The sequence below is a fragment of the Quercus lobata genome, chromosome 4 (assembly GCF_001633185.2).
Source record: "Quercus lobata isolate SW786 chromosome 4, ValleyOak3.0 Primary Assembly, whole genome shotgun sequence".
In the NCBI taxonomy this organism is placed as follows: domain Eukaryota; kingdom Viridiplantae; phylum Streptophyta; class Magnoliopsida; order Fagales; family Fagaceae; genus Quercus; species Quercus lobata.
The window spans coordinates 83,387,293-83,410,434 of record NC_044907.1 but is presented as its reverse complement, the minus strand read 5'-3'; the positions used below and the strand labels follow the sequence as shown (position 1 = coordinate 83,410,434).

The 23,142-nt window shown below is 36.8% G+C and overlaps 3 protein-coding genes across 14 annotated transcripts; 1 reads left to right on the top strand and 2 right to left on the bottom strand.

Annotated features, from left to right (window-relative positions):
* The first annotated feature begins 3,223 nt into the window (after positions 1–3,223).
* Positions 3,224–23,119, top strand: LOC115984083 (CRC domain-containing protein TSO1-like). 12 transcript variants are annotated; one of them, XR_004090359.1, is made up of 6 exons: positions 3,224–3,374; positions 4,451–4,614; positions 4,840–4,963; positions 5,242–5,324; positions 6,347–6,724; positions 6,884–7,049. XR_004090359.1 is itself a non-coding variant. In XM_031106982.1 (4 exons), exons 1-3 carry the CDS (start codon positions 3,327–3,329, stop codon positions 4,931–4,933), a joined length of 441 nt encoding a protein of 146 aa, XP_030962842.1. In that variant the 5' UTR covers positions 3,224–3,326; the 3' UTR covers positions 4,934–4,963; positions 22,638–23,119. The 12 variants fall into 12 exon arrangements, 6 of the variants coding, with proteins under 6 accessions (XP_030962842.1, XP_030962841.1, XP_030962840.1 ...); XR_004090360.1 differs by lacking the exon at positions 6,884–7,049 and having other exon boundaries at positions 6,350–6,817; XR_004090358.1 differs by lacking the exon at positions 6,884–7,049 and having other exon boundaries at positions 6,347–6,817.
* Positions 7,567–8,920, bottom strand: LOC115985963. Its single transcript, XM_031108845.1, has 5 exons — positions 8,673–8,920; positions 8,394–8,487; positions 8,152–8,262; positions 7,775–8,030; positions 7,567–7,688 (listed from the first exon to the last, which is right to left on the bottom strand). Exons 1-5 carry the CDS (start codon positions 8,918–8,920, stop codon positions 7,567–7,569), a joined length of 831 nt encoding a protein of 276 aa, XP_030964705.1.
* On the bottom strand, positions 8,956–10,167 carry LOC115985961. Its single transcript, XM_031108844.1, has one exon. The coding sequence runs from the start codon at positions 10,165–10,167 to the stop codon at positions 8,956–8,958; it is 1,212 nt and encodes a 403-aa protein (XP_030964704.1).
* Positions 23,120–23,142: the final 23 nt, after the last annotated feature.

Sequence of the window (23,142 nt, the reverse complement as noted above, 5' to 3'; positions counted from 1 at the left end):
TCAATAAAGCTTAAGGTGTGACTGTGTGTGTGGATGTTTATCTGGTCTAGCAAGAGTCCGCAAGAAGGATGGGTGAGGGATGAATGTGATTGATAAATACTGGGTCCACAAGGTGGATGGATACACATGAAAAAGGTATCCACATTAACTACGTCCACAAGGTGGACAGATACATGAAAACTTATCTAAAAGTGAAGGGTTAATGGTCCAAAAAAAAAAAAAAGGACGGATGCATGTTCATGAACAAAAGTGGACAGACAAAAAAAAAAAAAAAAATTGATAACGCGGTAACACTCAGTCATGTCGGCAAGTCCACAACCCAAAGTAGACGGACAAAATGCCTTAAGAATGGGACGCTAATAGAGTACTACAACTCGTCCCGAAGGTTGAAATTTCGGGCATCATGCGTCCTGGGTGCAGTGTATCAATGGCCTACCATGCAGAAGGATGCCCAATCCTACGTATAAGCATACGACAAATGCCAATGCTGCAGCAAGACCTCAAGGCTAAACACTACAAAAGGAAGCTGACAGACACGTAATCCTCATCCTAATGGGATGGATTGACAACCAAGGGTATCGACGATCAAGGATGCCAACGACACTTGATTTTCATACAAAATTTAAGTCCTTCTACCTATAGGTGGAAGGACGAGCAGAGTCACTTACGAGTGCCTTGGTCGAAATTTAAGTCTTTCTACCTACGGGTGGAAGGACGAACCAAGTCACTCACGAGTGCCTTGGTCAAAATTTAAGTCTTCCTACCTTTGGGTTGAAGGACAAACAAAGCCACCAGCAAATGCCTTGGTACAAAATTTAAGTCCTTCTACCTACGGGTGGAAGAACGAACCAAGTCACTCACGAGTGCCTTGGTCAAAATTTAAGTCCTACCTACGGGTGGAAGGACGAACCGAGTCACTTAACGGGTGCCTTGGTCAAAATTTAAGTCTTCCTACCTTCGGGTGGAAGGACAAACCAAGCCACCAGCAAGTGCCTTGGTACAAATTTAAGTCCTTCTACCTACGGGTGGAAGGATGAACCAAGTCACTCACAAGTGTCCTGGTCGAAATTTAAGTCCTACCTACGGGTGGAATGACGAACCAAGTCACTTACGAGTGGCTTGGTCAAAATTTAAGTCTTCCTACCTTCGGGTGGAAGGACAAACCAAGCCACCAGCAAGTGCCTTGGTATAAAATTTAAGTCCTCCTACCAACGGGTGAAAGGACGAACCAAGTCACAAGTGTCTTGATCGAAATTTAAGTCCTTCTATCTACGGCTGGAAGGATGAACCAAGTTACTCACGAATGCCTTGATCAAAATTTAAGTCTTCCTACCTTCGGGTAGAAGGATGAACCAAGCCACCAGTAAGTGCCTTGGTACAAAATTTAAGTCCTTTTACCTACGGGTGGAAGGACGAACTATGTCACTTACGAGTGTCTTGGCTGAAATTTAAGTCCTACCTACGGGTGGAAGGACGAACCAAGTCACTCACGAGTGCCTTGGTCAAAATTTAAGTCTTCCTACCTTCGGGTGGAAGGATGAACCAAGCCACCAACAAGTGCCTTGATACAAAATTTAAGTCCTTCTACCTACAGGTGGAAGGACGAACTAAGTCACTCACGAGTGCCTTGGTACAAAATTTAAGTCCTCCTACCTACGGGTGAAAGGGCGAACCAAGTCACAAATGTCTTGGTCGAAAGTCCTTCCACCTGTGGTGGAAGGACGAGCCAAGTCACTCACAAGTGCCTTGGTCAAAATTTAAGTCTTCCTACCTTCGGGTGGAAGGACTAACCAAGCCACCAACAAGTGCCTTGGTACAAAATTTAAGTCCTATAGAAGGATGAACCAAGTCACTCACAAGTGTTTTTGTCAAAATTTAAGTCCTTCTACCTATGGGTGGAATGACGAACCAAGTCATTCATGGGTGTCTTGGTCAAAATTTAAGTCTTCCTACCTTCGGGTGGAAGGACGAACCAAGCCACAACAAGTGCCTTGGTATAAAATTTAAGTCCTTCTACCTACGGGTGGAAGGACGAACAAAGTCACTCACGAGTGTCTTGGTCAAAATTTAAGTCCTTTTACCTATGGGTGGAAGGACGAACCAAGTCACCTACGGGTGCCTTGGTCGAAATTAAAAATCCTACTACCTACGGGTGGAAAGACTAATCAAGCCACCAGCTAGTGTCTTGGTACAAAATTTAAGTCATTCTACCTACGAGTGATAGGACGAACTAAGTCACGAGTGCCTTGGTGAAAATTTGAAGTCTTCCTACCTACGGGAGGACAGACGAGCCATGTTAACCAAAAGGGCCTTGGCCAAGATTTAAGTCCCCTGCGCTATAAATAATTTTAGGCCAGCCTTTCAAAGACTGACAAGTCTCTTAGGATCCAAATTGAACCGTCACCCCACGGGTCCTTCCACTTCAAGATCACGGACCCATAGGGTGAAGGGGACAACTGAAGAGGAAAAATTATGCATGACGAAGCTATCTGGATGGAGGTGGCACGGACAAACGTGGCATGTACAGACCGAACGGCCACGTGGCATCCAACCCATTATTATGTGGTTTCCAAATAACCTTAAATGGAAAATACTTGCGACACACGATTAGCCCTAGTTTGTAGAATCCTAACATGAGTAGAATTCTAGAATATACACGCATTAATGAGTATCTTCCCCATGAGGAAAAGACTTGTTCTGCAAGTAAAGGAGTCTGATCCTACGCGACTATAAAAACCCAAAGACCAAGAAAAAGGTACGCACAATTTCTCTAAAGCTCATGCTCTCTAGCATTGTTGAAGCTCTTTTCTGACTTAATTTTCGGAGGGTCTTTGGCCGGTACCACACCGGTACTCTCTGTAAGGTCTTTTTCTATGTTGGACAGGTCTGGTATTAAGCATGTTGGAACCGTATGGCTCATTGGTGATTTTTCGGCATCATCATATAATAATCTTTGATTGTTTTGGACATTACAAAATTACACTAACATAAGACAATGCTAATAATTTAAGTTAATTATGCAATTTAACAAAGCTAAATTATAGATAGAGGTATATATTAAAAAGTAATTAAGAATGAAAATAAAACTAAAAGTCAAAGAAAAATGGTCCCCACATTGGAAAAAAACCAAAAAGGCAAAAAAAAAAAAAAAAAAAAAAAATCCTCATTTCCCGCCTTCCGCCCCTCTCATTGAATTTCATATTTCGTTCTCTCTCATCCTCTCTCTCTCTCTCTCACTCTCACTTCACACACTCACACCCACCCAGAGAGAGAGAGAGAGAGAGAGAGAGAGAGAATGTGGAGGAGCTCTTGGGGCTCCTCTGAAAATGGACACTCCAGTGAAGAACCAACTTGCCACCACTTCTAAGTTTGAGGTCTTTCCTATAAACCCTACTTTCTCTATCTTGTTTTTGTTTGTCTTAGTCATTATCATTGTGCTTTTTTTTTCTTTTTTTTTTTTTTCTTTTTTTGTAAAATAAAATTATTCTGTTTGGTTACCGAGAAATTGAACTAGAGAAAAACAAAACCCATGTCTTCAATTTCGCTATTTCCTCCATTTTACTCACCAAAATAAGAAAAACCCAACTCCCGTTACTTAAAAGTAGTTTGTGTTCAAGGGTCAAAATTCAATTTGGGGGTTTTAGTTCTCTTTGGTTGCTGATGCTGTAAAGCCTAAGGTTTTACCATAAATTCAATATCCCTATTTTCTGAGGGGGACAAAGGGTGTTTTGTAATGTTGTATTAAGATGTTGAGTAGTGGGGCTAAATTTGTTGTTTTGGATTCTTTAGGCATTGGATTTTTAGAACCTGGGGTTGCTATGATATTGTATTTCGAGGGATTTTGTTGTGTTTATATGTTGAAGTTTTGTGAATTGCCTTTTGTTTTTAAGTGTGAATGGGGTTTCACTATTGTTTAACAAGTGCATATTTCCATGTGGATGTTTTATAAGGTGTTTTTATAAATTTGGAGAGTAAAGGTGTATTTTGGTCAAAATGAGGTCCACCATCCACACACATGGGGGAAGGGACTAGGAGATTTAGCCAGATGCTTCTATGGACTTTATAGTTGCAATTTTTTTTCCTCCCAAGGAAATTCTTAAATAGGAGTTGGAACTTTTGGAGCCATTGTCTAGTGCAAGGGTTATGTCTCGGACTGTCAAGTGCAAGTGCACGGGTAGCAGTCACTTCATGCAAAAAAAAAAAAAAAAAAAAAAGAAGTTAAAAGCCAGATCTGTATCCAAGCCAACCCTCTCTGAATCCTAGCTAAGTGAGAGAAGCATTAGGTAGTGACCATTTTATATATTTGTAAGCAGTTACTTATTTTGGCAAGATGTTATTGTTTTTTGCTTGGTGACAATCTAATTTGTTTGCTATTGTTTTGGATTAGTTAATACTTGTCTTTATTTTTGAGGCTATGTGCTGGGAAATAATCCATGTTTATACTATGCAGGATTCTCCTGTATTTAATTACATCAGCAATCTTTCTCCTATCGAGCCAGTGAAGTCCATGCCCACTGATCATGCCTTTACTTCACTAACTTTTGCAACCCCTTCATTAGTTTTTCCTTCACCACAAATTGGTATCCACAAAGAATCTAGATTTTCAATTAGAAGGTAAATTTAATTTACTTTTTCTTGTGTCATTCAATCATATAACAAAAATTGTGCAGTTGTTATTCACAATTCAAGTTATACTGTTATCAGGCATCAGTTCTTAGACACTTCAAAAAATGAGTCCTCTCAGATTGGAAACAAAAACAATACAAGTGAAGGGGTTTTAGTTGCTATTCAACCATTTGATTCATGTACTGAAAATTTTGAATGTTGTACTTCTGCCAGTTTAGCAAGAGCGATTACTACTGAGCCAACTGATGAGCCCTCGGAACTAGTTATCTTCTACATGTTTAGCTTACCACTCTCTGCTAAATCCTAAAATTTCTCACACTTACCATCAGTTTATGAGGTATTTTGCTTTCTCTCATTATCATATTCTGCATTTTCATTTAATATTCTTATGTGAGGTTTTGGATCATTTTGGCTAGCTAGAGTGAGTATGTATATATATATATATATTTTTTTTTTCAGTTATCATTCTTTGTTCAACCCTAAAATCTCTTACACTTACTGCTTGTTGATGAGGTATCTCTCTCACACATGCATATTCTACTTTTGTGGTTCACTTTTTACAATTTTTTAAGAAAAGAAAAATATTCTTTCCCTTACTTTGTGTTGCCGCATAAGGATTAGGTGCAAATGGTAGGATGGTTAAGGAATTGAAGAAGTTACTTCTTTATCTCAGGTCCCACCTCAGTACACACTACAATGTGAGTTCCAGTCATTTTCTCTTCTATGACATTCTTGATTTTTGTAAATGTACACCACGTGTATTTGTTCTTTTTTGTTGTCTTCATCAACTATCATTTCCAATTCCACCAATTTGGATTTTGGAGGCTATGAATAATTTTTCCATTGTATAAATTTAATATTGAACCAAATGACAAATGGGTACTTTTTATTTTTTATTTTTTTGTATTTTAGAATAAACCCATAAAACAATTAGTCATATATATCTATACTGATATTGATTGAAGCTATTTATTTATATATGTTTTTATAATTATTTTTTTATTCTTTATTTATCTCGTATACAGGCAAATACAAACTTTTGTATCTTATTGAATATAAATATATATATATATATTGTGGTAATTTTTTAGAATGCTATAAGGAATGTTAAATGCAGAAATTTTGTAGAGTTCTTTGATGTGAGTTTTAAATGTGTAAGGCTTGTAGTGAGCTGAAAATCTATAGATTACTTGAAAAGGTTAATTAGGATGACGATGTTGACAACATATTTGTCCAATCTCAATTGTTTGGATTGAGATTTGCTTTAGGTTGTGTTGATATTTCTATTTTGTGGCCAGGTATGCGAATCCTTGATATTTCTATTTTACATGACCCAATGTTTATTGTGCTAGTTATTTTTAAGAGTGCATAATTATACATGTGTTAGCAACAATTATTGTTGTTAGTTATATAATATGATGCTTTATAGGGAGTAGATAAAATGTCAGTTGATAAATTTTGGATGCATCATTCTACTAGATATATTAATGGGGTTTAAAATTTTCTTGAGTATGCATTTAAGCATTTAATAAATAAATATATGAAAATCAATTATTTGTGCGTTGATTGTAGCAATAAGTATTGTTGGATTGAGGAGAAGGTCTAGTATCATCTTATACTAGAGTGTCATCTTTTACTAGTGGGTCGTGTCTTTAACACAATCATATAAGAAATACATATTTATATTATATACTTTCATCATATTAATATTAACTAATAGTAGGTATATGTGGCAAGGGCTTATAAAAAAAAAAGGCAGACATGGCAAGGGAAGGTAAAAGTAAAGGCAAAATCATCACACCAAAAGCTACTCAAGAGATTACTATTCTTTTTTACCAAAAACTGAATGGAGCTTGGACGACTTTTAGTGAATACCCAAGATTTGAGCTCGAAACTCTATAAGCAACCAAATGAGGAAGTGAAGAAAGAATTTGTAGAATTGGTGAAACGCTGTTATTCTGATTGGATGTTTCACATTAAAAATCCTATTTTTAAGTAGTACACAAAGAAAGAAGATCATTATAAGAATGGTCTTTCCTTCATTTCTACACTCTTTTGGAGAAAGATGGTGGATAAATGGATGGATGGAGATTAGGGGGTGAGTATAAATGAAATACTTGTCATGAATTCTCTCTATCTCTCTTGCACTCTCTTTAACCATTATTTGTTATCATTTTTATAAAAGCTAATATTCCAGTGTATGAATTATGTTTAATGTTTTGTTTTTTTGTTTGTTTGTTTGTTTGTTTTTTTAAAGGATGGTACTAGTAGATATGAAGAGGGCAACTCAATTAATAACACAAGGGAGCTTGAAAACAGCTTGGAGGGCAAGGTAGTCAAAGGCGAAAGGCGCCCTTAAGGCGCCAAGGCCTTATATCGCCCAAGGCGATGAGGCGCCAAAAAGGCGCTAGCCCGAGTGAAGCGAGGCGCCAAATTCTAAAAAATTAGTCTCCATCCAAATATCAACAGCCAACTAAGTCTAGATAATTATCAAATATCAACTAAGTCTAAATATAAACATAAATCACCATTTAAAAATTAGTCTCCATCCAAATATCAACTAAATTTGAATATTAAACCAAAATATTGTTCATAACTTCATATTAGAAAGAAGAAAACTCCTAACAAAACATTGAAGATTGAACTTCATGACTATCCATGACAAAACAGTCAACTAAGTCTAGATAATTATCAAATATCAACTAAGTCTAAATATAAACATAAATCACCATTTAAAAATTAGTCTCCATCCAAATATCAACTAAATTTGAATATTAAACCAAAATATTGTTCATAACTTCATATTAGAAAGAAGAAAACTCCTAACAAAACATTGAAGATTGAACTTCATGACTATCCATGACAAAACAAAAGCATTTGAAGATTGAACATTCTTGCCCATTAGCCTATTTAATAGCCTGAATGTGGTGTTATTTTAATCTAAAGGTCATCATCAGAGTCTTCACTCAAGTTTCCATCACTTTCAAAACCACTTGAACCAGATTTGTAACCATCAACATTCTCTTCCTCGGTCTCATCAGAATCAGAATCAGCATCTTCCTCTTCAATATTTGGTTGTGATGTTGAGGCCTTTGAGCTTGCCCTTGATTTTTTTGGAATCTAGTGTTCTTCCTTGGTTCTCCAACACCAGCAGCTCTTGCCACTACACCCCATGTCAAACCATCATCATCATCATCAAAAACCAACTCATCTTCAACATTCATAGATGGTTCAGCACCCATTTCCCCCAACAACCATTCATTACTTTCATCTATATCATCTAAGGAGATGGGATCAATAACATCACGCTTATCATATCGTGCCTTCATCTTTTGATTATACTTCACAAAGACCAGATTATTTAGTTGTTTTTGTGCAAGTCTATTCTTTTTTTTGGTGTGAATCTACAACCATTTATGAAAACTAAGTATTAGACTATAGTGAATAATTAAACCATTGTAATTTTCTATGAAATAAAGTAGTTCATCAAAGGATAAGATCTACTTATTATACTTCAAAACTCACCTGCTCAAACACACTCCAATTGCGCTCACAACCACATGCACTACAAGTCAAGCTCAAGATTCTTATAGCTAACTGTTGCAAATTCGGAGTTGAGCTCCCATACAAACTCCACTATTCGGCTATGTTAAAAAAATAAGTATGAGTAATGATATATGATATATCATAGAAGTTAGATTTTTTTTTTTTTGGTAAAAAGTGCCACTGTACTAGTCATTATAAGTTAGATATAAATGCTTTCTTACTTGGAGCCCTTGTCTTTCTTGATCTTTTAGCCAATTCGATGCCAAAGAGTCCTTCAGCTTTCTTATAGATGGGTAGCTCAGCCATGATCTTGTCCTGAATTTCAGCAGTAGGAACTAGTCTTTGTATGCTTATACAATCCTGCTGTAATTTCATGATTTGTTGCTATGTTATCATCAAAATAGAAGTACTCAGGATTCAAGAAATGACCCGCTGCATGCAAAGGCCGATGTAATTGACATTCCCATCTCTCATCAATGATTTTAAAAATATTTGAATACCTTTCTTCATTCTCATTAAAAGCTTTTATAATAGCTTCTTTAGCCCTATCCATTGCCTCATATATGTAACCTATAGCTGGTTTTCTCTCATTATCAACAAGGCGAAGAACCCGAACAAGAGGGCCCATAACTTTAAGAATGTAAACTATAGTATTCCAAAAAGAAGGCATCAAAATCGTTTCTACTACTCGTTTAGCATTTGCTTCCTTTGCCCATCTACTACGAACCCACTCCTCAGAAGTAAACATGACCTTTAGGTTATGCTTTTGCTTATGAATGGATTTTATTGTAAGATATGAAGTGCAAAACCTAGTTTTTCCAGCCCTAACCAGCTCTCTTTGTAGACACCCCCATGGTTGTAGATATATCCAGTCAATTGAATGGCCCTTTCTAAAGTTTTTACAATTCTAGGAATTTTCCCAATGTCCTCTAATATAAAGTCAATGCAGTGTGTAGCACATGGAGTCCAATATAAATTTGGCCTTTTTGCTTCCAACAACTTCCCAGCCAACACATAATTAGATCCATTATCCGATACTACTTGGACTACATTAGCCTCCCCAATTTGTTCTACAAATGTATCAAGTAATTCAAAAGTTTTTTCCCCAGTTTTCATAAAAGATGATGCATCAATTGACTTCACAAACATGGTTCCAGATGGGCAATTCACCAAAAAGTTAATCAAGGTCCTATTGGTTCTACTAGTCCACCCATCAGACATAATAGAATAGCCATATTTCTTCCAATCTTGCTTGTGATTACTCAATAACTCATTTGTGTAACCCACCTCCTTTTTGAGAATTGGAACTCTTAACTCATGGTAACTAGGAGGCTTCATATTTGGACCATACTGCCTAATAGCTTCAATTGCCCATTTAAATTCATCTAAGCGAGCAACATTGAATGGTATACCGGCTAGATAAAATAGCCGGCCAATATACTGACAAGCTTGTGCTCTTTTCTCTTTGTCAAGTTTATCATTGATGTTAGTTTGCTTCATCTTACCCTGTTTCCTAAGTGCAACCACTTTTTCTAGCTTTAATCTTACAAAAGAATCCATAGGACCTTTCAACTTCTTAGACTTTGGCATTAATTTCATAGTTCTCAATTGGGTGCTACTGCTAACCCCTCTCTTACTAGAGCATGATTTTTTCCTTTTTTGGATAACTTCTACTTCCTCTACCTCATCATCATCTACATCCTCAATTTCAATCATATTATCTATATCATCAAAATCAGGCATCTTGTCATAGTTCTCCTTGTCACTCTTCTTCTCTGCCATATACTGTGCAAGCTCTTCTCTAACATGATCAGGACATTTTAAACATTTTGTACTGTTTTTAAAATTCCCTACTTGATGCTGTTTTGCTCTATGTATCCCTCCCTTTGTGACTTTATTACAAAAGAGGCAAGTCACTGCATTTTTATCTTCAACATTAGCTAAATAATTATATTTCCATCCTGGATCTTTTCTCCTCCCATTATCTGAAGCCATTCTACATATATATATATATATATAAAAAAAACCCAATGCAATACATTTAATAGGATTCTATATTAAGCTAGCTATGTATCATTTACTATGGTTTAAGCTCTAAAAATTGAGTGAAGTAATGAGTTCGAGAAAAGGGAAAGTTGCTGGAGACAGAGAGGAGAAAGTTGCTGGAGACGGAGAGTCCAACAGAGAAGAGAAAAGGGGGGAAAAAAAAGAGAGGAGAGAGTTTTATATGCTCTGAAAAGGGGGGAAAAAAACAGAGTCCAATAGAGAAGAGAAAAGGGGGAAAAAAACAGAGACAAAACAGAAAGGAGAGTTTTTATATGCTCTGTAAAGGGGGAAAAAAACAGAGTCCATCAGAGAAGAGAAACGGGAAAAAAAAAACAGAGAAAAAACAGAGAGTAGAGAGTTTTATATGCTCTGAAAAGGGGGAAAAAAACAGAGTCCAACAGAGATGAGAAACGGGGGGAAAAATCAGAGGAAAAACAGAGAGGAGAGAGTTTTATATGCTCTGAAAAGGGGGGAAAAACAGTCCAGCAGAGATGAGGAAAGGGGGGAAAAAATAGAAAAGAAATAAAGAGGAGAGTTTTATATGCTTTGAAAGTGTGGACAACGACAAACTACCAAAGCAGTGTCGCTGTGAGAAAGAACTCAGAGAAAGAAAAAGTGTAAAAAAAAAAACTAAAAGAATAGGAAAATATTACCTGATGTTGGTTCATTGCTGGCAGCCACTGGCCTACTCTCTTCCAAAACCTAGAAGAAGACGAAACACTTTGCTTTGATGTTTGTTGACTACTGCTTTACTCTTTTTTTATTTTTGCTGAATGACTGGTGTTTTGCTAAAGTCAAGTGTTCCCGAAAGTTCTTTGTTTTATCTTTTTTTATGCTTTTTTTATATTAATTTATTTGATATAGTGGGAGACAGCTTATCCCCACTGAGGTAATAGTTTAAAACCAACCATACACCTTTTTAAATTTACAAAACATGCCATTACAGCTCATAAAAACACAAATTTGACTCAGGCACTTGCCTCTTGCCTAACAAAATACATATAGGCGAGCGCCTAGGCTCCAGAGGCGAGCGCCTCACTAAAGGCGCCTCGCCTTAGTGCCTTTGAGGCGCTTTTCTGGCGCCTCGCCTCGCCTGGGCGCCTAGGCGAGCGCCCGGAACGCCTTTGACTACACTGTTGGAGGGTAACTCAGAGGAAGACTAGTATAGATCTTGTCATAATTCTAGTTGTTTAAGTTTAAAACAAGGTTTAATTTCAAGATTTCTTTGTATATTCTATATTTTAAAGTTTGAAATTATATGAATTTTTATCTTTCAATTGATCAATTTTTAGTAATTATTGTACTATTGTAACATGATAATTAAAAAAAATTATATAAAATAATTAAAAATAAATAAATAATAAAATATTTCAAAAATTATATAAAATATTATCATTGATGATATAAAAATTTGGTCATAAATAATTTTATAGTGACGACAAAGTCCCTCGTAATTTATAGAATAGCGATGCCACTTAACCCCTTGCAAAAACATTTTAAGCGACAGCTTAATGTCGTCACTATTATTCCTAACTAATTGTGAGGGGTTAAAAGCCCTCACAAATAAATTTTAGCGACAACATTATTTGTCTCTAAAAAGTATGTCGTTAATTTGAAATTTGCAAATAACTAATTATGAGGGTATAAACGTCCTCACAAATAGTTGTTAACGATGACTACTCTTTCTCGCTGAAAATAAGTGGTCGACTTTTCTCGTTGTTTGGTAATATATTTGCAAAGGTGGATTTGTTCAGTAACAAAAGTAAGTTGCTCTTATAAATTATCTATTTGCGAAGGCATGGTCGCAAAATCTCTTTTAGCAACAAGAACAAATACGACGGCCTTCGAGGGCCACATGCCCTTGCTAATAGCCTTTTGTGACGATATTTGAATTTTTGTGAGTGCATTTTACCCTCGCTAGTAGACTCTTTTCTTTCAGTGGAGCTTAATTCCAGCAAAATTTCGAGACTTCTAAATGTGTGTGAAATCCCCCTATAAGACTGAGAAGGGCTCTATTTGTAGGAGTCTTGGGGAGGTGTAACGACATGTGATTGGCTATCATGAATGACATGTGTCATAATTTAAATGGAGGGACTTTATGTCTTGTCCTCCAAGGGACACATGACACTATTTGATTAGCCATTGTGCTATAATTTAAAATAACACATGACATTATTTGATTAGCCATGATGCTTTTATTTAAAATAACTCATGGCATATTTTAATTAGACTGCTTATATCATTTAAATTAACACGTGCTAACCTTTGATTGGTTCTCAAGTATTCTTAGAAATTTTTATTCTTTGACATTGGGAATATTGTCATTGGCCTCTGAATAATCATAGTGAGACTCACTAAATAATATGTGGCTTCTTGTAATTATCTGCTTTAAATGTACTACATGAATTTAGTGGTTTGATGTGGCAATTTGTGTTTGGTAGAAAATTTCACTCTCTATAGCATGTTAGAAAGTGGAACACAAATTCTCTGTGGCAATTTTTGTGTTCCACTAATCATAACATGCCATGTGGTTGATTATTTATTTATTTTTTTTTTCCATTTTTAACTTTGGTTATTTTAGAAGGATAGTTTAATCAATACATAACAAATAGTGATTAATGGAGTATAAAATGAAACAATAAAAATGGGATAGGAAATTTGAATTGCCCATATTGTTCAAAAATAGTTGATGTTGAATAAAAAAAAAAAAATTGATCTTCAATGGTAAAATCTTAAAAAGGCTAAGGACAGGAAAAGTTTTCTCTTTAGGCTCCTACGGAACTTTAGAGGTGAAAAATAGTTTTGCCTGAAAAATAGTTTTGCCTTCAGGCAAATATTTCTCTCCGTCTCAGCGGTGGAAAAAGTCTTAGGCATCTCACCCATCATGGCCAACATGGATGAGATCGCAACTAAGTGCGCAAGTCAACAGTTGATGGAAAAAGAAGAGAGCGAGGTGGACCAGATACCACCAATGACGGAAACGGAACGTGTCCTAGTTGGAAAATTCTGTACAAAGTGACGTGTGAGCCTCGAATTGGTGGCGTGAGTGCTGAAATCAGTGGCGGACTGAGAAGAACTTTGAGGTATGCGATATGGGCGATAATAAGGTTCTTTTCCAATTTGAAGACGAGAAAGACCTTGATAGAGTTCTTTTACTCAGTCCCTAGACGTTCGACAAGTATTTGGTGCTTCTCCATAAACTCGGTGCAGGAGAGGCAGTCAACAAGGTGCAGTTCCACAAAGCGCCGTTCTGGGTTCAGATTCATGGCTTCCCTACCATGAGCCAAACCAAGGAAGCGGGTGTACGTGTAGGGAGCATTCTAGGCAAGGTTGAGAAGGCGGACGTGGAGGATAAAGGTTTTTTCCTGGGAGGTTACTTACACATCCGAGTGACGATGGACATAACTCAACCATTGTGTCGAGGTAGGATGGTCCGCATAGGTGGAGCTTCACTGAGGTGGTGGACTTTAAATACGAACGGTTACCCATCTTCTGCTACTGGTGCAGTAAGGTCGATCATGACGAACGCGACTGCATCCAATGGATTCAGAGTAAAGAAACTCTCAAGGTGGAGGATAAATAGTTCGGTGCTTGGCTGCGCGTATCACCGGATTGCCTTCAGAGACCACAGCTAGTCATTGCATCAAAGCAGAGTAGTGTGGGACGTGAAGTCCCAACCGGTGAAGTCGCCGTCGGCGAGGGAGAAGCACAGACCGGACATGGGACAGAACTGGCAGTGGCCGACAAAGGCCAGACGCACGTGAGGGATGCCGTGGACCCCACTAGGCCTAAAACAGCAAGTACAGCTACTCTATTTCCATGTGGGAAAGAGCAAACCCCAAGCAATCCGGTACGTACAAATTTTGAAGATCAATTGAGAGAGATTGACGCCGCCATTTTCGATACTGCTACAAATCTACAAGATTTACAATTTCCAGATCCTACACCGAATTGTAAGGAAAACAAGGAGAAAATTTCGGATGTTTCAAAATTAAATGAAAGGGATAATGAGTAGGAGAGGTCAATGGACTTTCAGGTTGGGCCCACGTCTGCAATGGACAAGATAAATATGGATGTGGATAGAGCCCTACCCACTCAAAATAATATCTTTATGGGCCAAAGCTTAAGTCAAGCCTAAGCCTTATTCTCTATTGGAATCCATAACCCAAGTCCATCATGTGAGACAAAAATGAGAAGATTAAGGAGCCCAGTTCAGAGAAAGAATAAAAAAGGTAGTAATGTGACAGGAAAGGAGAATGCATGGACAGAGGATCGGGTTATAAATAAAAGGAATGATGAGTCCACTTAGAAGGTGATGAACCCTGAAGATATTGAAGGGGGACTGAAGCGAAAGATACGTCTTCCTCTTGAGGAGATATCGATGGGAGAGGAGGTAGGGAAAAAACAAAAATTAGAAGGGGAGGTTCAGATGCTTAGCAAAATAATGGCAACACAACTGGGATCAGCAGCGGCTGTAGGACAGCCCCACCAGGAGCAATGAGTGCCATTTACTGGAACTATCGGGGGCTTGGGAACCCCTGTACAGTTAAAGCTCTCCAAAAGGTGGTTTTGGAGGAAGATCCCACTCTGGTCTTCATCATTGAGACCAAGCTTGTAGTGTCAGAGATGGAAGACATTAAGAGCAAATTGGATCGGCAATAGGGTCTGGTAGTTCCTAGTATAAGGCAAGGTGGTGGTTTGGCGCTCTTATGGAGATGGTCCACGAAAGTGGACGTTCAAACTTTCTCTCCTCGTCATATCGATGCTATAGTTACTGATGAACATAATAACAGGACTTGGAGATTCACCGGTTTCTACGGCCATCCAGAAACTAGTAAAAGGGAGGATTCATGGAGACTGTTGGAAGAGTTGAGCACGAGAAGTGATCTCCCGTGGCTTTGCATGGGGGACTTTAATGAAATATTACACTTAGGAGAGAAGGTGGGAGGTACCTTACGGCCTGAAGGGCAGATGAGGAGTTTTAGGGAGGCGGTAAATTTCTGCAACCTTCGAGACATGGGTTATGTTGGATCAGACTCTACATGGAGTAGGAGACTAGGTGATCGAGGCTGGGTTGGAGAATGTCTAGACAAGGCCTTGGTATATTCTTCCTGGGTGACAATGTTCCCAGAAGTGAGACTACACCATGTGGCGACATCGACGTCTGACCATTGCATGCTCATCTTGAAAGCTCCACGGGCAAGGCGAAGGAAGCATAGGAGATCTAAAATGTTTAGGTTTGAATCCATGTGGCTTAAGGATGAACAATGTGAGGAAGTGGTGTTTGAAGCTTGGGAGAGAGGAAAAATATGGGTACACAGAATCTGTTTACGTAATGCATGGATGAATGTAGGAGATCACTTTCCTCCTGGAATAAAAATACGTTTGGACATGTGGGTCAGAAGATTTCAACATTCCAGAAAAAGCTTCAATGGTTGGAAGGGAGATGGGGTGGTTTAATGGATATGGAGGAAGTTGAAGAAACAAGGGTGGAGCTGAATAGGATACTAGCGGTAGAAGAAGACATGTGGAATCAACGATCAAGGAATTGTTGGCTGAAGTCGGGTGATCATAATACTTCCTTCTTTCATGCAAAAGCCTCCAATAGACACCAGTGAAACACTATTCTCAGAATCAGGGATCCATGAGATAATTGGTAGGAGGATGGAAAGGAGATTGGCAGAATTTTTGTGGAATATTTTGAGAACTTGTTCACATCTTCTCAACCTGTTGTGAGTGCAGAACTACTTGATGCCCTCCGAACCAAAGTGACTGATAGAATGAATGCTAGACTTTTACAGGAGTTTCAAGCCTCTGAGGTAGAGAAAGCTTTGAAACAGATGCATCCTATGAAAGCGCTTGGACCTGACGATATGCCTCCTTTATTCTATCAGTACTTTTGGCCTACTGTAAACTCTATTGTTATACAGACTGTGTTGGATTTTCTTAACCTTGGTGTAGCTCCCCCTAAATTTCATGAAACACATATTGTCCTTATACCAAAAACCAAGAACCTAGAAAGAGTGATAGATTATAGACCAATCAGTCTATGCAATGTGGCCTACATGTTAGCTTCCAAAGTTGTGGCAAACAGGTTGAAGTTGGTGTTGCAGGATATAATATGTGAAAATTAGAGTGCTTTTGTTTCAGAAAGGCTCATTATTGATAATATGCTTGTGGCTCATGAGATAATGAATCACATCAATAGGAAAAAGAAGGGAAAGTGCGAGGAGATGGCATTGAAGTTGGATATGAGCAAAGCCTACGATCATGTAGAATGGGGTTGCTTGAAACAAATCATGGCCAAACTGGGATTTCATGAGGATTGGATCCGCTTAATCATGAGATGTGTCTTATCAGTCACTTATGCAGTACGTGTCAATGGACATGCATGTGGTCAAATTGTTCCTACACGAGGGTTGCGCCAAGGGGACCCATTGTCACAGTACTTGTTCCTGATATGTACGGAAGGTTTATCAGCGTTGCTACACAAGGCGGTCCAAAATAAGGATTTAAGGGGAGTAGCGGTATCTGCTAGGGGGCCTAGAATCTCACATCTATTTTTCGCCGATGACAGTTTGATTTTTGGGAGGGCAACAGTGAAGGAGTGCACTGAAATCCAGCAGGTCATACAGGTTTATGAAGAGTCATCTGGCCAGCAATTGAATAGGAACAAGACCTCACTATTCTTTAGCCACAACAGCCAACGGTGTAAAGGAAACAATAAAAGCTATGTTTGGAGCATAGGTCATAAAGCCACATGAGTCTTATCTTGGGCTTCCATCCTTGGTGGGCAGTTCAAAAAGAAACACTTTCGCTCAGCTGAAACTTCGGGTGTCAAACAAGCTAGCAGGTTGGAAGGAAAAATTGCTTTCAAGTACAGGGAAGGAAGTATTGATAAAGGCAGTCGCTTAAGCAGTCCCTTCTTATACGATGAGCTACTTCAAGCTACCCAACACTTTATGTGATAAGCTGACAGGGATGGTTAGGCAATTTTGGTGGGGGCAAGTGAAGGATGAGAAGAAGCTAGCATGGATGAGTTGGGAGAAGATGTGTTTGCCAAAAGAAAAAGGAGGAATGGGTTTTAGGGACCTGAAGCTGTTCAACCTTGCCCTATTGGTGAAGCAAGGATGGAGACTACAAACGAACACATCCTCACTCTTCTACCGTGTATATAAGGCCAAATATTTTCCTAGATGTGATTTTCTAGAGGCCAGTCTGGGGAGGCAACCATCCTTTGCTTGGAGAAGTATATGGGTAGCCCAAGACATTGTTAAAAAGGGAATAAGATGGCAGGTGGGTAATGGAGAAAATATTCAGGTATGGAAGGACAAATGGCTTCAACAGCCAAGCACTTCTAAGGTCGTAACACCTGAAAGCACAAGTCTGCAAGTGGTGAGGGTCTGTGATTTGATTGATGGGACCAAAAAAGAATGGAAGGAAGACCTGATTCGCCAATGTTTTCTCCCCCAGGATGTTGAAGCCATCCTCAGTATCCCTTTAAGTGCTTATGGTGGGAGGGATCGCATGATATGGGCTGCAACTAAAAATGGGAAGTTTACAGTACGGAGCGCTTACAAGTTGGCCCAAGCCATACAATCTGATGGTAATACACCTGAAAGCTCTGACCCTTCTGCCTTGAAACAAACATGGAGGCGCCTCTGGGATTTGAATGTGCCAAACAAGTTCAAACATTTCGCCTGGAAAGCTTGCAAGAACATTCTAGCCACAAAAGAGAACCTAAAGAAAAGAAAGATCACTACAGACTACATCTGTGACTCATGTGGAAAGGAATCTGAATCCACTTGCCACCTTTTTTGGCTTTGTGATAAAGCCAGAGAGATATGGTCCACAAGTAAGTTGGTCTTTCCATTTGAAATTAGTTCAAAGTGGGAGTTTATGGATGTGATGTGGCAATTACAAAGGTGGACAGAATCATACCCGGGTTTGGTGGAACGGGCCATTGCAATTTGTTGGGGAATATGGAAGGATAGAAATAATGCCAGACATGGTGGAAAACGCAGAGAAGGAAAAGCCATTATTAGGAGCTCTTTAAGGGTGTTGGATGAATTTCTAGAAGTGAACAAGCGACCCTTGGCTCCTACAAGATAGTCTCCAAATGAGATAAAATGGAGTCCTCCACTACCGGGTCACTACAAAGTAAATGTTGATGGAGCAGTATTTTCCAAAAGGAAGCAAGTGGGTATTGGAATGATAATCCGTGACTCGGCGCATATGGTGATTGCCGCACTCAGCCAGAAGCTTGCTCTTCCTTTAGGGGCACTGGAGATAGAGGCTAAGGCAATGGAGTTTGGGGTTCAGTTCGCTTCGGATGTCGGGGTAAGGGATGTAACAGTGGAGGGAGACTCTAAGTGCATCTGCAACGCGCTTCAAGGACAGGGTGAGACGACATCTTCGGTGCAAAACATTGTTGCTGGAACTATCCACCTTGCACGAGCTTTTAGAAACACTAGTCGCCAACCCGTGCTATGCACGGGAACCTACCTATTTATGTGGTAAACTAAATTGATTTTATAAAATTTTAAATTGATTAAGAAACTACATTATTGCATGAATTGCTCTTGTATAACTTCAATTTGTGTTACAATTTGATAAAGAAGTCATTGTTTGAACGTGCAATGACTTACGAAAAATATTAAAGAATAGTTCATGACTATAAACTTATAACTATTGAAAAGAATCAAAAGATTAAGAGCTTAAAAATTATAAAAATATATATGTGTGTGTGACTACACAACAGAGAAATATAAGAGAAAAATTTGTTACACTCAAAATAATAATTCATGGTTATAATTATTGAAATTTTCCAGATAGTTTTGGATATTACAAAAATATAACTCAAAAAGTCAGATGTTAAAACTTCCAAAAGGCCAAAAAATATTAAGGAATCATAAGATTTACATCCTATAAATTATTGAAACAAAACTATATATATATATATATATATGATTTTATAATAGAGAAATATAAAAGAAAAATTAATTACCTTCAAAAGAATAATATATGGTATAGTTGTTGAAATCTGCTAAACATGTTCAAATATTGCAAAAACTAACACAAAATATATGACTATTCAAAAGAGAGAAATAAGAAGAAGAAAAAAGTACATGAACCTATAAAGTAATAAGTTTTAAATTTTAATGGGTCTAAACTTTAAACAATGAAAAAAAATCACATGTTAGGTTGTGTTCCAAGCAACCTTGAAAGTAAAAGTAAAGGGAAAAAAAAAACCATGAAATACCATCAGCCAATAAGTTTTAATGGGTTTAAACTACAAACAATGAACAAAAATAATCATAAACAATCATAGGTGCAGGGTTTTGGTTACCAAGATCAGATGGTTGTAAAACACAACATTTCAACATTGATTTAGGGTTATGCAGAAGGTAACATAAATAACATAAAATTGTTTTTACGTTGTCTGCTATGCCAACCATCTAAATATATTAATTCCAAAAAAAAATTAAATAAAATAATTCCTAGAATTATATGAGATAATTAAGAAGAACATCAAGCCCTTGCGTGGATGTTATTTGTGGACGGCTGTCCATCACTGCAATTCATAGACTTTGTTGTTAATAAGACAATCGAGTTCAAAACTAAAAGAAATTAGGTGGCCTTTGTACTACAGGATTTGTTCTCGTTGAAGAATCAACTTGCTTCCTACTATGGCTTCAATTTGATATGTGTGTTTTCTTTGTGAAAATTTGAGTGAGTATGAAGGGTTTCGACCTTGGCAGAAGTTTATATTTGTGAAAATTTTTGTTATAGAATTTTAGTTGAAATAGAATTTTCAAGCTTTTGAAACATATATCTAATAGAATTTTATTTAAACTAAACTATTGTAATACTTGATAAGATATAAAACCAAAAATAAAAAGAATCTAAAATAAAAAGAAAAAGAAAAAGAAAATAGTGATGACGTGGAAAATTGTGGGAGCTCCAAAGGCTATTTTCAAGCTTTTGAAACATATATCTAATAGAATTTTATTTAAACTAAACTATTGTAATACTTGATAAGATATAAAACCAAAAATAAAAAGAATCCAAAATAAAAAGAAAAAGAAAAAGAAAATAGTGATGACGTGGAAAATTGAACCAAAAATAAAAAGAATCTAAAATAAAAAGAAAAAGAAAATAGTGATGACGTGGAAAATTGTGGGAGCTCCAAAGGTTTCGGTTTTATATATATATATATATAGATTAGCCACAAACCTGCGCGTTGCGCATGATAATTATTTTTATGGTAGTTTTATTAAATTTTTTTTATACAATTTAAACTAATTTAATAAAGAGTAATGTATTTTGTAATTATATTTTTATTCATTATAAGAATAATCATAAATGTAATATAGAAACAATCATAAATCATAAATTTAATAATTTTTGTCGTACTAAAATGAAAAAAAATACAATTTTTCTCAAAAATTCAAAAGGCAATTTAACGAAAATATTTATTTTTTAATAAAAGTTATTTATAACATTTTGTGAATCATTAAAAAGAAAATAAAATTTAGAAATTATTCTTTTAGTTTTAAACAAACTTTCTCAAACTTATTTTTTCTGCCTACAATCCAAAACACTGAAAAAAGTAACTAAAAAAATTAATAAAACTTAACTATGATTAATTGGACCAATTAGGAAAAAAAATTGTTATTTATAATCTACTAAGGTTATTTTCTTTGCGGAAATTGTAATTTCGTCCACCCAAAACATATTATCAAATAATCAATTATTAGCAAAATCTAAGAATTAAATTTCTATATATGCATTGTTATAAAATAATAATAATAATAATTAAAGTAAAATTGCGAAAGATAAAATTTGTCTCTCATCCAATAACTTTTGTTTAGCCAACCTTTGCTTTTCTCTAAATAAATTGCATTATAGAGTACTTTGTCTACCACAAAGGATTAAAAAATAAACAAAAATGATTAAAGTCTCATAGTTTAACATCTAAATTGAGCACTATAAAAATCATGCTATCAAATTACAGTAGCTACCAAATTAAATTATCCAAATCATGCTATGTATTAGAATAATATTATATTTTTATATTTAATCCTTTATAATGCAATAGGATAACATTTAACAATCAAAGAGAGAGAGAGAGAGAGAGAGAGAGACTGAATCGCATTAACCTAAAGTAGATTAAAGAATATAAAAAATTATCAACCTAAAGCGAAGATGCAAGAAAAATAAAAAATAAAAATCCACTCAAAAATTGTGTGTGTGTGTGTGTGTGTGAGAGAGAGAGAGAGAGAGACCTTTTTAGTAGAGAGACCTTTTTTTTGTAAGGGAAAACTATGCATGGAATGAATGAGATAGTGACAAATTTATAGTAAGAAAGTGTGAATAAGAAGAGACAAAAATAGAGGAAGATGAAGGGAAAGATGAAGAATGATATTAATGTAGAGAGTAGTGGGGAGATGAGAAGGTGAGAGAATGAGAGAAGGAGAAAGGTTAAAGAAGTAGTGGGGAGATGAAAAGGTAAGGGAGGAAGAAAGGTTGGAGAAGTGTAAATATGAAATAAAAAAAATTATAAATAATTATAAGAAAATGGAAAAAAAAAAAAAGAAAAAAAAAATGATGACGTGGACGTTGACGTGGCTCAACGTGAGCGCAGCAACATTAAACGCTACGCTTCAGCTTTTAGTAATATATTGATTTGTTTTTTCTCATACAAAAAGGCAGGCAAATGTGCCGGCCCACTTGTTGGCCCAATATGCAGCTAATATAGATAATTACGTTGCGTGGCTAGAGGAGTGTCCTAGTCACATAGGACTTGCATGTAATCATGATGCTTCACCCTTTTCAAATGATGAATAAAAGTCTAGTCTTCCTATCCAAAAAAAAAAAAAAAAAAAAAAAAAATCTTAAAAAGGCTCATCAAATTCCTTAACCCCTCATATTTTAAAGTCCATTAAAGATAGCTAACTTTTGTTGATAACCACGTTAATGTTGAGTAATTTACTTCAACCAAAATATGTCCAACTTTGTCACTTCAATTTGTTCCTTAAAAGAGCAAAACACACCAAAATATTTTGCTCTAATTAAGGTAAACCTTACAAATCACCCTTCTCTTCACTGTAAAAAATGTGGACAACATTTCTCTTCTATAAATAGCCTTTTGAAAATAGTATAAATCACTTCTCAACCATTTCATAAGTCATCTTTCACTGAACCCCAACAACAGAGAAAGCCTTGTAGTTATTAAAACTAACAAAAACCATGGTTTTCAAGGACTACACCTTTTTCTCATGTCTTTTCAGCTATAGCTGTCATCCTCCTCACTAGCCACGCTCATGGCGCTGGCCTCTGTGACAATTCTCCTAATAAGCAAATCTGTGATTCAATTGTCTATAATCGGACTAACCCTCATGATGCTGCGGTTGCAGCCTGTCACAAATTGGTTTACGAGACCAAAGTAGCAAAGAAGGCGGCTCAAGAGCAACCCAAGTCCACAGAAATTGATAATTGCATAAGGGATTTTGACGGTGCCATAACCATCACCAAACGCGCCTTGGAAAGCCTCAACAAGTCTGACTACACTGGCCTGACGAACTACATGAGTGCCACCCAGGTCAACTACCAGGCATGCTATGGAGGGTTCCAGGGTTCTGGCAAAACCAATCCCATTGCCAAATCTACTAAGCACTTAGAGGACCTGTCTAGCGTAGGTGTGTATCTAGCGAGTTTAGTTAAATGAAAACGAGCTTGTGAGTTGTATGTCAGTGAATAGAAGTGGTATGAAGAAATTGTTATAAAAAATATTTTTTTAAAAAAATTGGATCTTTTTATCTTTTTACTAAAAATTTATTGGGGAGGCCATGTTTGTTGTATTTGTCTTGTAGAGCACTTTCTTGTGCCATTGTGATTTGAGAAAATTACTTTTTTTTTTTA

Coding starts and splice junctions, on each gene's coding strand:
- LOC115984083 (XM_031106982.1), top strand. CDS start 3,327: ATGGACACTCCAGTGAAGAACCAACTTGCCACCACTTCTAAGTTTGAG. Junction 3,375..4,450: donor CCACCACTTCTAAGTTTGAG/GTCTTTCCTATA, acceptor TATACTATGCAG/GATTCTCCTGTATTTAATTA. Junction 4,615..4,704: donor TCTAGATTTTCAATTAGAAG/GTAAATTTAATT, acceptor TACTGTTATCAG/GCATCAGTTCTTAGACACTT.
- LOC115985963 (XM_031108845.1), bottom strand. CDS start 8,920: ATGTTTACTTCTGAGGAGTGGGTTCGTAGTAGATGGGCAAAGGAAGCA. Junction 8,488..8,672: donor TTTAATGAGAATGAAGAAAG/GTATTCAAATAT, acceptor GCTGAAATTCAG/GACAAGATCATGGCTGAGCT. Junction 8,263..8,393: donor AAGAAAGACAAGGGCTCCAA/GTAAGAAAGCAT, acceptor ATAGCCGAATAG/TGGAGTTTGTATGGGAGCTC.
- LOC115985961 (XM_031108844.1), bottom strand. CDS start 10,167: ATGGCTTCAGATAATGGGAGGAGAAAAGATCCAGGATGGAAATATAAT.